The following is a 15,314-nucleotide window of genomic DNA, read 5'->3' on the forward strand; positions in this document are numbered from 1 at the left end:
TCTTATATTCACCAAGCATACATTTGTGGAAAAAAAGGAAAAACAGTCATATTGTGAACAATTACAATATAAAAGGACTTTTCTATATTAATATATTTTAGAATGTAATTTATTGCTGCGATGGCAAAGCCAAATTGTCAGCAGCCATTTCTCCAGTCTTGAAATATTGCTAATAAGGTGATTTGGTGTTTTTGTAAAAACCTTGATACTAAATGCCTTTACTGTCACTTTTGGTCGATTTAATGCAACCTTGTTGAACTACAAAAAAAGAAAAAGAAAAAGACCCCCCCCCCCCACCTCCAAACTTTGAACAATAGTGTGTATCTGCATGTTTAACAGTTAGATTAATTCTAATTATGTACTTAGAACATGTGAAGTCAAGACTAGAACAAGGTGAAAGACTAAAAATTCAAAATAAAATATGACTGCTCATATACAGTACATCCAGATTAAAACAGCATTAATAAATACTGTTTCATATTAAAACAGTATAAGACCATTTACAGCATTCTTCAAATTCAAAACATCAGCACCTCGAATACTGAACAGTTTATTCTGCTGTCATGCTTTCTAATGTAGGCTACTCTAAATATACATATGTGTTATAATATAATATATCATTGCATGCTTGTATTTTAAAGTGTTCAGAAAGCCTAAAAATGGAGAGCTGCTTAAAGACATTGACTGCTTATATTAGATCAAATATAAATGTTATGGAGGACACGTAGACAGAACACCCAATCAGGGGGCAGCTTGTGATACTCCAATTTATTACCATCCAGCCTCAGTATCTTCATACGTGAATATGATGTGGGTCCTGTTGTCCTGCAGAAACTGCTCACGTTGAACTCTGGAAGACATAACAGATGGAATTTTGTTGGCACGTAGCATTTTTTGTCACATGGTCAAACATGTGTCACATGATCAAACATAGAGCCATATATTTGTTTGCTAAATATATATATATAAATTATAATATATATTAATAATGGTTTATAATTGTTATAATATATATTAATAATGGTTAAATAATTATATATATATAATTAATTAACCATTATGGCAGTGTTATTGTTACACATTCTCGTCATCATCATCACTCCTGAAAGGTAATTTATTTATTTTACATATTTTCCCATTTGTCCCACTTGAATTTCATAGTAAGTTACTTTATCAAGCAGGTTGAGATTGTTAAGCTGTCTGCTACTCTCAACTGTCTGTCTGTCTGTTTTGAAGTATTGGCACTGTTTTACCGCTTCCATTGTTTACTGAAGACGGAGATAGCAAGACAATGAGGTCAACATATTCAAGCGATTGATGTGACATGCTGCTTCAGAGAATTTGCAGCAGACATTAATCCTTCACTAGATCACACACCACAGTCAAACGACAGCCCTCATAAACAGGAGGATTTACCATGTAAATAAGTTACAGGTGTGCTGCCATTGGCACATTCAGTGTTAGTGAGAAAACAAGAGGAAACCTGTAGTGGGCAGATCTGTCTCATCTTGAGTTAGATACTGATTGTGATGCTAGTTAGGCATCTGGGATGTTAATGCTAAGCTTGTAGTTTAGGAGTCTTAAACTGAAAGACTATGATTTATCTCGGGTGACATTAAGACTTTTCTCAGCACAAAGAATCAATATATGTGTTTACAAAGCACTTAAGGTGTGTAACTACTTCTGTAGCTTGTTTCCACTCCCCTACCTAGAAGACCAGCAATAATACTATTATTATCAAATTTTCAGGAGATCTATGCAAAAAAAATAAAAAATAAATCACAGCGTCTCCACTCTCAGACTGGAGCCATTCTTTATTACATTCTTTCCATTTGTTTTCTCAAGGTAGAGCCGACAGGTTGTTTAACTTTTCCTAACCTCCACTCCAAGGTTATAATATACCAGTATACCAGTTTTACCATTTTCAATAGTAGCTTGTTAATTATTAGAATATAGTACTTTACTTTGAGCTGGTAAACCACTATTAATGCCACTATTAATCAATACATTCTCTTTTACATTCTTTCCATTTGTTTTCTGAAGGTAGATCTGACAGGATGTTTAACCTTTTCCTAACCTCCACTTCTAGGTTATAATATACCATTAATCTGTTCTGTAATTTTTAATAGTGGTTTGTGAATAATTAGAATATTATACTTCATTTTGAGCTGGTAAACCACTGTTATTGGCATGAGGTTTTGTTTTGTGGTTCAAAGTCATGAATCATGACCATTGCTTGAAAAAAAAAGAAAGTCTGCTGAAGTCTTTGCTGTCCACCAGAGGCACAGCTCTTGTAACTAAGCTCGGCGTGCTGCTGAGGAGGAGGGGGAGAGAACAGAGCGTGCTTTTAGCACATGTGGATTCCTTTTGGAGTGTTCACAGATGTTCTCAAACCTTCCTTCTTTCTTCTCTCCATCCTTCTCTTTCAGCTAACCTACTTTTTCGAGTCAACTTGTGTCTCTCCAGGACGTGTCTGTCTGCAAACATGTTGTGACAAACACATTAGAGAGCGGGAATGGGGGGAAAAGGAGAGTGAGGAGGAAAAGTTAGTTATTTCTCTTCTAAAATCCTGTCACATTTTCCGTCATTTTTCCCATGGCCCATCTGGGTCTGAATGTTGATTCTCTCATGCCAGGGATTATTTCATCAGCCTGAGAACACAGCCTCGTTCTTTAAGACCGTTGATCAGGACACACACATTTGAGCAGTTCTCAGTTAAGCGTTTGGCAAGCTTACAGATTTGTGTTTAGCATTCCAGGAAGATTTGTGAAGGATTTAAATGTTTCTTAAATTTCAGTTCTGTTCTAGAATTTGAATTTAATTTGAATTTGCAAATGCTGTAGAATGCAGAATTTTCATTTGAATTTAAGTATAATTAAAATAGAGTGAAATTCAAGCCTTTTCTAAAAGTTTTGAAAGCTGAAAAAAGTTGTATCGACCTTTTCTGTTTGACCTCATCTGTTTGAAATACTTCTTTATATTTAATGAATGTATAAACCAAGATAGATAAACACTTTGTTCCCAGGAATTCCACTTTCTTTAATACCACTTCAGATTCCAAAAGTCCAGTGTTTCAATTCAAATTCACATAATGCTAGTTCTCAAATGATAATGCAATTGTGTAGTTTGCCACATTGAAGTGATTTTGTGGATCAAAACCAATCCATGGTTTCCTGAAGTCTTCCAAGCAGTGCTTTATTTCCACTATAAATATCTTGTCTCTTGAAAACCTGCAGTAAGATTTAAGTGTCATATTCTCTCCAAGTTCTGTTGGAGCAATCTGCTGAATGTTTTGTTAATGTAACATCAGCATGAGAATGTCTAAAAAATGAGGTTCTCTGTCTTGTGTCTTTTCACAGTTATTCTGTCATTAAACTCGGCATGAAACGCTCTCATGGACTGAGAATTTTCCTGTGTCACATTGAAATTTAGCAGTGCTGTTTTCTCCTCAGTGCAGTGCTAAAGAATAAAACTCAGTGCTTTTGTATGTGTAAAATCGAGAACCTTGCAACAACTCACCTTGGATATCGTTAACCTCAAGGTAGAGGTACTGAAGGGTGGTGGGAACTGTTGGGATTTCTGTCAGCCGATTATACGAAAGATCCAGCTCTACCAGAGATGTGAGGTTAAATGCACCAGGGTCAAGCCCTTCATTCCTCAATTTGTTGTGTCCGAGCCGTAGATAATGGAGTCCAATAAAACCACGAAGGCTGTTTCCGGTCAGGCCAGTCAGAGAGTTGTTGGAGAGGTAAAGTTGCTGGACAGATGGAGGCAGATGTTTGGGAAAAGTCTCCAGGAGGTTGTGACTAAGATCCAGGAGGTTGAGGACTCCAAGACCTGGTGAAGAACATGACAGATAGACTTAACACAAGAGTTGATTAACTTTGTTTATTTTTAACTTAATACTTCCTGATGAATTATATAGAGATTCACAATATATCGGTCCGTGTATCGGTTATCAGATTAGATATTAGAGATTTATTGTATTTGATTTATTTATTTATTTATTTATCAGTGTCGGTTGATTTTGGATATTATGCATTCTCAGTTCCTCTTTTTTTACATTTAGATTACATTTGCCACCATTTAAGTCTCAGTTAAAGCTAATCTTTAAAATTTAATAATACTTTTAAATGTAATCATTAGCAAATCTCAAAATATAAATTTTATACTGTCAATTTATAATGTGAAGCCTAAATTCACTTGTAGCATTTAGAACGATTTTAGTTTTTAGTATTTAATTTGAAAAACATTTAGACAGATACATGGTCTAAACCATTTATCAGTTATCGGCCATAAAAAGTAAATACTGGTTTATTGGTACCAGTCAGAATTTTAATATCAGTGCATCTCTAGATTTATCTTTTGAAAATGTGTTGAAAAAAAAAATTAAAACCAATGCATACCTTTTAAGTGACTCTCTTCAATAGTCTTCAGACGATTACCTTGTAACAAGAGTAATGTTAAATTTTCCAGATTTTGTAAAGCACCTGCGGAAATCTTTTCGATGTGATTATATGCGAGTCGCAGCTGCTTAAGTCCACTAGGCATTCCGACTGGCACACTTGTCAGGTTATTATTATTTATGAAAAGATTTACCAAGCGGGTCAGATTGGAGAACAACACATTATCGAGTTGCTCACTCAGTAGGTGATTGTGATCCAAGATCAACCAGCGCAAGTTGGTGGCATTGGCGAATGCTCTGGTTCCAAGGATAGTAATGTTATTCCCTTGGAGAAACAGGTACTGTGTGCGGGACGGAAGGCCAGAGGGAAGCTGGATAAGGCCCCTGTGGTCACAATAAAGGGCTGTTGGCCACTGGATAGGGCAATCACACTCCAAAGGACAACTTTGTGTGTTCACAGCACGAAACCAGCCGGGATCTATCCGATCTTTCAAAGTCAACACACTCGGCTCTCCCAAAAAACGGTTGATCCAGAGTGGTACACCTCCATAGTCCAAGTCCAGCGTGAATGCCCAAGTCGTCCCACACACTGAGAGTAACAAGTAAATTGAGCTGATATCCATTCGTCCACCTGCCTAAATGAAACAGAAACAGCGTATAACTTTGAACCCTTGATGGAGTTTATTTTTCAAACTACTCATGAAGCTTCTTTTCTTCTAATTGCAATAACTAAAAGCTTCCACACGTACTGCTTAGAGAAATATATATATAAAACAATGGCTTTTATGTAAGTTACAGCAGCAGAGCTTTTGCTTTCTTGCTTATTTAATTATAATATTTTTCCAAATATGACTTAATGTCTAAATAATCTCTATTTCTCTATATCAATTTGCAAGAGGCTAAAAATGCTAGTTTCCAAAGATTTTCTTCCATTCTCTTTCATCACGTTGCAAACACATGCATCATCTACATATGCGAGAGGAATGTGCATACCTTTTGCCTCTCTTCCCCGACCAATTTCAGTTAGAAGAGCCTCTGAACGGTAGATTTGTCGAGATTATCTCTGTAGACGTTTAAACGGGGCAACCTGAAGAGCTTTACCCGGCTACTGAAACATTCCTCACTCAGCGATGGCCTTTTCTTCCATACTGCTTATTCTCTCTCCTTTTTTTCCAACCTGTCTCGGAAGCTTATGGTTGGAGTCTAACCACTGCACATTTGTTAGAAACATGTGTGCTGGCAGAGTAGAAAGGGCAATCTTTACAGACAAAGCTGATGTGATTTAAAATCTTTTAAACTTAGTACCATCACATAATGTGTGGATAGAAATCCTGTTGTTTATTTAATGTGACTTACTCCTCCAGAGCTTGATTTTGAGTAATATACAACTGATGTTGAATCATATGATAATGCTTATGCAAACCATATACTGTTACATAAACAGCCTCAGGCCACTGACTGATGATCTGTAATATCACGTCATTGAGCCTGTGAGAAAGGGGAGCATGTTTGAAGGCGGTATATTTTCTTTTTACAGACATGCCCTGCACAGCAGTCAGCTCTGGAACATCTAGCACAGAGAGCAATGGTTACATTCAGACAGCTGGAGGGGGCCTGGGGAGCCAAACAGGCCCTGTTTGAGTAGGAGAGAAGAAAGGAGGGGGAGAGAGAGAGAGAGAGAGAGAGAGAGAGAGAGAGAGAGTTTAGTTAAAATAGCTTGAGCTCAACACTTCAAAGCACTTCCACAGGGATGAGATAGTGTTTAGGTCTATGAAGCTGTAAAGTCAGAGTGCCCCCTAGCACTCAAATCAACTATAACAATCACAAAAGCAAGGTTATGTTATTATTTGATGTAACATTATTTTATACTTAATGCTTTAAAATAATAATTTTCAATTATTAAACAATTACTTTGTTTAATATATAATTTCAAAAGCTCTATATGTTTTGTATTGAAAGAAAAAAAAAAAAAAGCACAATGTAAGCATTTTTACACTGTCGATTTTTTTATTTATAGTTTTTTTTTTATTATTGAATACAGTCACTGAAGGCAGTCGTGGCTTAATGGTTAGAGAGTCGGACTTGCAACTCAAAGGTCGCGGGATTGAGTCTCTATTGTAGGTGGGGGGAGTGAATGTACAGCGCTCTCTTCCATCCTCAATACCATGACTGAGTTGAGACCCTTGAGCAAGGCACCAAACCCCCAACTGCTCAAAAAATGGCTGCCCACTGCTCCGTGTGTGTGTTCATGGTGTGTGTGTGTGTGTGTGTGTGTGTGTGTGTTTGTTCACTACTCACTGCTGTGTGTGTGCACTTGGATGGGATAAATGCAGAGCACAAATTCCGAGTATGGGACACCATACACGTCACTTTCACTGAAAATGTCATATGGACAACAGTAATAGTTTACACAAAATGTTGATTCATATTTCACCTCTTTCAGGAATAATGTTTTCAATTGTAAATTCTCAAGAAAAAGTTTTTAAATCATCAGCCATACTTTTGGTTATAACTTATATAATGTATAATATTATAATTATTCTGTATGCTTTTTACACTTCTTAATGCAAACATAACCACCAAAATGTTAACATCTAACATTGTTAAAAAAATTTACAAATTAAATTTCAGTACATAAAAAATATATATTTTTAAAAATGATATAAAAATGATGTTTAAATCATTAGGAGTAATTTTATTGGCAAACTATTCAGATATACTCAAATTTGTTTAGGATACCAAAGTGAACCTGGTGTGTCATTGACCCATATGCAGGATTTGATACCCCTTCCCTGAGTCCTTTGAATTTTCTTTGCAGGCTAGTTTGCAGTAGTTTTTGATAAACACTGACTTAACTCTGAAAGTATTGCTTTGAGCCTGAGCTGGAGTGTTTTTGAAGGGGCGTTTATGTTATTCTCTTCCCTGAAACACTGTAGACTGCCATTGATTGCCAGATTTCTTTTCCATTTAAACAGAAGGAAATGAAGAAAACTTCCAGTGCTTTTTGGAATTTTACTTTGTAACCCAGCAGGCAGTGCAGACTGACTGCAAAAAAAAAGTTTCTTCACATCCAATGATACAGCATAGAGGATCCACCTAATTACCATAACTGCAGTGTTTGGAATGAAACAATGGAATCCAATCTTGTTGCTAAATTATGTAGGGTTAAAATAATCAATGTCTGGATCTCATTCAGTATATTTAGGGTTATGCATCCATAATTCCTTACACTAATCTTCTTCATTCATTTCCTCACTCTTCTCATTGTTTTCTTCACAAGTTTGCATACAATTTCCAGTCAGCATAAATTCTATTAACACTGACAACCAGTCAAAATACTGCTTACATGTGTAAAGTGTGGTTTGTGTTTGCATTTTCATAAGCATTATCCAGTCGGGTGTGCTGTTTCTCTCTTGGCACGCTATGACTGAAGTCTTTGTGGATATTTTGTGGTTAGCAGACTGCCATGGCAAAGTCATGCCAAGCCAATGGCACAGGACAGGCAAGCTGGAGGAGATGTTACAGAGCGGGTATGAGGGTCAATATTTCTGTTTCCTTACATTTCAGAGCTAATGCATGCAACCACGAATGCCATGCTGTTTATAAGTGATAAGTAAAGATAATAAGCCTTGTTTCATGGATCTATACTGCATATGTTTAAAGCTTTGATGAAGCCTGTTGATTAACTCAAGTCTTAATGATTGGTTATGATCAGTTATTTCCTTTCGAAATCATCTGCCTCTGAATATGATTCATATATTGGCTGCAAAACCACATGCTATTCTCTAAACTGATTCCTAGAGGGCACTATATCTCAAACTATCTGCACTACTATGTGAGTTCTGATCAAATAAAGTTATTATAATGGTTTGACTAATTCCAAAATAAGCTTTAGGTTTACTAGCGTGTACTTTGGAATGTTCATTTACTATCTGCTGAATTATTGCTACTAGAATAATAGTAAATTCATCAAAACTATGAAATAACACAAACGAATGCATTTTTATGTCCCAGGGTAGATTTGTATTGAAAGTAACAGATTTCAGCTTCTTCTTTGTTGTATGACTTTAAAAATGAAAAGATCACATTAAAACTGTCATAATTTATCTTTGCAAAAAACACTATACTATACATAATACAAAAATAGCATTGTATAGATTATTACATTTTTAGATGATAAACTATGATAAACTAAACCAAGAAAATATAATACGTTTTACATGAATAAGCATTCTTTGTTGTTTAAAACTGATACATTTTTACACTAATTACATGGTGTAAGTTCCATTACAACGAACAAATTTGACCCTAACAAAGTTCTGTTCTTGATTACATAAAGACAGCAGTGTGAGTGAAGAACATGCTTGAGATCAAATATGAGATGTGAAAAAACAAAGACAAATAATGGTAAAATATAATTTGTGATCAGAATATTTTATAGTGTGCTACTACTATCCAGCTGTATTTTTTGTGCGTGTCAGATTATGCTGAATTGTGTGGAAATATTTTCAATTTGCTTGTATTTAGAATTTAAAATTTAAAAAGCTAGCAATGCTAGAAAATTCATTTAAAACCTGTATGCATTACTTCTTTTCTTTTCTTTTAACATGAGGCAATTTCTTCCATTGCATGGACACAAAAAAACATCTAAATACCTCTCTATATCTAAATATTTATTATGTTCTATCATCTTTATTTTGAGCTGTATTTTTTGTGCGTGTCAGATTATGCTGAATTGTGTGGAAATATTTTCAATTTGCTTGTATTTAGAATTTAAAATTTAAAAAGCTAGCAATGCTAGAAAATTCATTTAAAACCTGTATGCATTACTTCTTTTCTTTTCTTTTAACATGAGGCAATTTCTTCCATTGCATGGACACAAAAAAAACATCTAAATACCTCTCTATATCTAAATATTTATTATGTTCTGTCATCTTTATTTTCTGCAGAAGAAAAAAAGTCATACAGTTTTGGAACGAGGGTGAGCAAATGATGACAGAGTTCAGGGGCTTACAGCTGTATATATTAGAATCATAGAATCATTTAGAATAAGACATCTATAGAATGGTCTTAATTCCAGCAGAATAACTTGCTCTTCTTGATCACTAATAGCTTCAGTCTTCATTTATCACTCAAGATAATGTAAGAAAGCATGTTTCGCAGGTTGGCTGACCTCTGTGTGCTGAAACACAAATCACATATCATTCTAAAGTTCAAAGAGGCTAAGTCACGGCTTGAGAGAGATCAGCAGGAGTGGGGAAAGGGGTGGCAGGAATTTTAAATGTTTCCTGATGCTGAGTTCACCTCCCTCTGAGATCAGACCCTGTGCATTCTGGAGACAGTCAGGCTATTTTCAGCTACAGTACGGAAAATATGTTACAGGACTAAAGTGATCCAGTCATCTATGCATCCAAATAGTGTTCAGAATGAAGAGGTACTGGGGGGTTGAGGAATTCTTATGCTGTTTTAATGTATATAACCTGTCACAATCAATGCCAAAATGTCTAGCTAAAGTTGTTTTATATGTCATCAGGTGTGTTTAGTTATTATATCAGCTAGTTAAGCAATTTACAGAATTAGACTGACATAAACTTAAAAAGACACACTTTAGCATACTTTAAATTAAAAGAGCACTTGTCAGAGAAATATGCTATAGTCATGTAATGTTTTGGGGCATGTAATTGCATGTTAATTGCAATTAAATTAAATGAAAATATATTAGTAATATATGGTTCAAATTTAGATTAAATGCAATTAGTTGAACTTTGGATTGCTTTTTTTACCTACTTATGTAATACTTAAGAACATCTTCATATATAATGTTTAACTACTTGTATAGTCTTTGAAATATAGTTATAAATAAATAAAATAATCTTTAATTCAAACTTGTATATCATATATATAAATATATGTAATTACACATTTGTAATGAAGATTGCAATTTATTAATATTAAATCAAATTAAGTTATGGCTGATTACTTAAGTAACTTTCAAAACTGTTTTTGGAAGGTTGACAAAATTTTGTAAAATGTTGTGACTGATTGGTACATTAAAGCAAACCAGCTACACAAAGTAGCCAAAACATGCACAATTCCCACTTATACCCATCCACACACAGTAAATAAAAATGGAGGCTCACTCAAGACCTGTGGTTGTGATTCAGACCTGGAGCTGTCAGAACATGAAGCTGTCTGGCTTTGTGTCTTGTGTCGAGTCCAAAGCCCAGCACCTCTAGCGTGCCACAGACCTACTAACCAAAAACCAACTGGCTGCAACCAGCCATCAAAGACCACAAAGAGAGGCCTCTCAGGAGATGGAGGACCTGACATTCCTCAGGATGAGTGCCTGGAGATATGATACTCAAAAAAGATATGAAACACACAAGAGATCGAATGGCAGACTGTTTAATATTGGCCACTGCTGTCAGGTAAATGACTTGAGTCAGTCAGTCTGCATCTAGAAAATCTGTTGAATATGTATGGAAGAGTCTGTAGAGTTGTATACAGCTCCCTCGTGCACTGTTGATAGTTTGGTCAGTCTCGCAGTAAGGGCTGCATTCTGCTTAATGAGAAAAGCTTGATGTATGCAGAAGCAAATGTCCCTAACATGTTCCACAGCTGGGAGTGATCGAGACCAGTCACTCAACGCTGGTGAAAAATGGACTTGGGATGGAGAAAGGCAAGTCTTCTGTAATTGGACAGGGTTTGAGAGGGGGCTTCGGAGGGTGGAGGCAAAAAAAAGCTTGTAGGGGAGAAGGGGTATTTGCATTCTTTGCCAAAGCCACTTCATATTGCTACAAGGACTCGCAGTGAGACAGAGAAGGCAGTGCCTTTGTTGATCAGGTAGGTGTGATGCTCAGATTTTCTACTGTCAACATGTTAGTGGAAGGTTTATTATATTTTGGTCTTATTTTGCATCTCTGCATCAATGGAGACTTGTTGAAAATTTCCTCTTTGGAATTGGTAACGAAGTGGAACAAGCTCACAGCTTGAATACAAGTTGTGTTGCTATGTTGTTGCGATTTGGTCTTGAACGTATTCTTTGCAGGAATATAGTTAAATGTTTGTTGTCCTTATGGTTTTCATTCCCCCCTTTTCAAACAGTTGTTACTGAATGTATTGTATATATGAATAAATTAAATGCCTAGGTTTCCTACCTGACACATATGTACTCTGGATCAGTTCATTTTTATACTGTAGCTTTATTATTAAGTTTTATCATGCATAAGTAACTATTTTTGTCTGATCTGCAATAATTTCAGTATTTTCTTTTTTATCTAGACCTTTCCCTGCTGCAAAACAGTTTTGAAGCAATCAAAACTGACTTCGGTTCTCTAGCCTGATCTGATTTGCTAGTTTTAGATGGATTTTGGGCATCTGGAAGGCCAGCTAGCCACCCGCTTGAAAAATCTGCTTAAACAAAGATGGTTTGTCTTGGCTATTTTACCAATAGCCTGGTGATGGTGTATTTGCTGGTTTAGCTGGCCTTACAATGACTAAAACTTTTAAAACCAGACAGACTTTACTTGAAGGGCAGCTATAGCAAGAAAAATAGCTTAGGCTGTTTTATTTTCAGCAGGGCATCCAGTTTAACCAGCTAGCCATCAGCTTATATGGGCTGGGCTGGGTGGGCAGCTAGCCCAGCTTAAACCAGATAAGATCAGCAATCCTTCTAAGGCTGTTTTTTGTCAGTAATTAAGCATTTTTAATGAATCCTACAAATATTAAAAGTGTTCTTTCTGTCTGCAGCTGTCAAGTCTCTTGCCAGTGACAATGCGGCTTATCACTTTCCTGCTGTTGGGGTTTCTAAAGTTCTTACTGGCTCAGGACAGTGATCCTTTCCAGTGGGTTTCTTCCCTGCACAGCTGTGGATACGCCTCTCTGCAGGCCGACAACACCGGAGGAGAATGTCCTGAGGAGTGTGACTGTCCTCCAACCTTCCCAATCGCCATGCACTGTGACAACCGCAACATGAAACAAATGCCTTACATCCCATCCCGGATGAAATATGTGTACCTGCAACACAATCAGATCACCTCTGTTCCAGATAATGCTTTTGGAAATGCCAGCAACCTTGTGTGGGTTATGTTGCATGAGAATCATATTAACTCAGTGGGCAAGCAAGCGTTTGCTAAACTGGTGAACTTGGATCGCCTGTACCTGAACAACAACAACCTAACCGAAGTGCCGTCCAACCTGCCTCGCTCACTACGTGACCTTCGTGTCAATCACAATACAATCGCCAAGTTGCCCCCTAACGCTTTTGAGGGCATGGAGAATTTGACCATACTTTTGCTCCATAACAACGATCTCCAGGATATTGGTGGTGGCCTGAAAGGTCTGAAGTCGTTAACTCTGCTGGATGTGAGCAGTAACCAGCTCAAGAAGGTTCCTAATGGTCTCCCTGAGATGCTTCACCAGCTCTACCTCGAGTCCAACTCCATCGAAGCAGTTCCAGAGAACTTCCTCAGCCAGTTCACCAACCTACAGTATATCCGAATTTCTCACAATGATCTCACAAACAAAGGTATCCCTCAAAACACTTTTAACAACAGCGGTCTGGTGGAGCTGGATTTGTCCTTCAACAAGTTGGAGAGCATTCCTGTTGTTAGTACTAATCTGCAACATCTTTATCTACAGGCCAATCAGATCAAAGGTATAGCACTTCTACATATTTTTTAACACTTGAATACAAGTTCACCTTTATTTATTTTTGTTAATTTACTTAAGTATTTATATTATTATTAAGTATATTATTTGTTATAATTATGTTTATAAAATTATTAAATAAGTAAAAATAAATATGTAAACATCATTTTTATTAATGAAATTTTTTATAATAAAAAATTAAAAATGGAAAGTTATATAACTAAGTAATACAAAAGCAATATAAAGATATAATTGGTGATATGAAAGTGGAAAACATTAGAATATCATTTCATATTAAGACTGAATTTAATATGAAATTGAATTAAGTTTAATTAGGTAATTCATTTTAAATGTTTATTTTCCTACCTTCCTAATATTTTTGTTTTTCATAGAAATTTGAGATTTATTTATTTATTTTTAAATAACATTTAGTGAGTTTTATAGTTACAAACAATATAAAAACAAAATAATAATGTAAGTGCATATTCTCTAGTATTTTGATATATTCTCTTATCACTCATTTTGTTTCTTGTGTAAATGTATCTTGTTTAAGGTTGTTGGATATTTTTAAGGCTAAACTTTGATTAAAAAAAAAAAAAGTTTAAGAAAATAATTTCTTCCAGTGTAGTTTATGCTGGGTACACACTAAAATATTAAAATCTTATAAGATCTTCAAAATGTGAGAGACCACAGACATGAGGACAAAAAATCCTAGATTTAACCATTTTGCTCCTATAGTGTGGTGTGCCGCGATGTTCCCCCCACACATCAGGATTTCTGATCGTAAATATTCAACATGTTGAATATTTACGATTCCGTGATCGGGGCGCCTCTGACGTTCTTCCGAGCAGATTCAGTCACTCTTAACACACCTCACACCACTGGAAAATCTGATAAGATAATCTTTAGAACCACCAAGATAATCGGAACATTACCTAGGATTGTCGGAAGGGGAGAAATCGGCCCAAAATCAGCCAGATTAATGTGTGTAACCAGCATTAGTGAAACAGTCTTAACCATAGGTCTTCAACCCTGCTCCTGGGCCCACTGTCCTGCAAAGTTTATTTCCAACCTGCTTCAGCACACCTGACATGTGCCTTTTCAACTGATCTTGAAGTCCTTGATTAGCTGGTTCAGGTGTGTTTGATTAGGATTGGAGCTGAACTCTGCAGGACAGTGGGTCCCCAGGAGCAGGGTTGAAGACCTATGATCTTAACTATTCTCATCCAGTGATTGTTCCCATGTCAGACATGTTGAAATTGCATATAAAACTTGTTTTCCATTCTTTTCAGAGTTTACATTGGGCAGTTTCTGCAGTGTGGTGGATGTCATGAACTTCTCCAAGCTGAGAGTCTTGAGGCTGGAAGGAAATGAGATCAGTGCTGGAGACATGCCCTCTGAAGCTGCCCTATGCCTCCGTCTGGCTACTGATATTGCAGTGTAATGGCAGTGACCAATCAGCAGGGGGCTCTTTTGTTTTCCTCTAACATTATTATATCAGAGTGGCATGTCTTTGCATTGATGTACATTTTTATTGTAGGGAAATTTATAGTGCCTTGGGATTTTGTATGAGAGGAATATAATTTCCTGTGGACTTTAGAGAGAAGTACAAATACTGAAATGGGGGGAAAAGGAAATTGAGAGATTTAGATAGGAAATGGAGATCCTCTGTTAGGGTATGTGAAGCTTTTTTCTTTTTCTTTTTCAAAAGCCACATAGCCATTCTAATAATGACTTTCTGTGCTTTTACTCTGTGTTTGTGTGCTTGTCTGTTGGTTAGATGACACTGTTGGCAGCGCAAAAATCAGCATTGCAGTTTGCTGTTTGTGTGATGCACATTTGATTTACTTTAGGTTTGTGGATTCATGTCTCTTCAGGAACAAGGCTGTATTTATTCTACATGTGAGACAGAAGAGCTGAGAACAGAAAGATCTTACTTGACTACATCCATCTAACTTGTATAATGTATTATCCTATATAATATCAGAAGAACAGAAACATCTTACTTGACTACATCTAACTCATTTTATAATGTTATCTGATATGATGTAATCGTGAGAAAATTAAAGAAAAACATGTTAAAATCCATAATCTTCCATTCACATCTGAAAGGGGTGAAAGAAAAACTTTGAATTGTTGTGTTTTAAGAGCAATATATTGCATGTGATATAAAAAATGACCTTTCGTGTGGCTCTTTGTGTGTGTGTGTGTGTGTGTGTTATGTATTAAATGCTTTTATGTGAGTATAATACATATGCAA

At 36.1% G+C, this 15,314-nt stretch overlaps 2 protein-coding genes across 2 annotated transcripts; one reads left to right on the forward strand and one right to left on the reverse strand.

The window, feature by feature from the left end:
* Positions 1-465: 465 nt before the first annotated feature.
* Positions 466-5,541, reverse strand: LOC107556012 (lumican-like). Its single transcript, XM_016239018.1, has 4 exons — positions 5,399-5,541; positions 4,407-5,040; positions 3,520-3,837; positions 466-850 (listed from the first exon to the last, which is right to left on the reverse strand). The coding sequence occupies exons 2-4, from the start codon at positions 5,026-5,028 to the stop codon at positions 699-701; spliced, it is 1,092 nt and encodes a 363-aa protein (XP_016094504.1). The 5' UTR covers positions 5,029-5,040; positions 5,399-5,541; the 3' UTR covers positions 466-698.
* Positions 5,542-11,170: 5,629 nt separating this feature from the next.
* Positions 11,171-15,045, forward strand: fmoda (fibromodulin a). The gene is made up of 3 exons (XM_016239140.1): positions 11,171-11,248; positions 12,155-13,061; positions 14,347-15,045. Exons 2-3 carry the CDS (start codon positions 12,179-12,181, stop codon positions 14,496-14,498), a joined length of 1,035 nt encoding a protein of 344 aa, XP_016094626.1. The 5' UTR covers positions 11,171-11,248; positions 12,155-12,178; the 3' UTR covers positions 14,499-15,045.
* The last annotated feature ends 269 nt before the right edge of the window (positions 15,046-15,314 follow it).

This window comes from Sinocyclocheilus grahami, unplaced genomic scaffold, assembly GCF_001515645.1.
Source record: "Sinocyclocheilus grahami isolate Dianchi unplaced genomic scaffold, SAMN03320097.WGS_v1.1 scaffold2.1, whole genome shotgun sequence".
Taxonomy (NCBI): domain Eukaryota; kingdom Metazoa; phylum Chordata; class Actinopteri; order Cypriniformes; family Cyprinidae; genus Sinocyclocheilus; species Sinocyclocheilus grahami.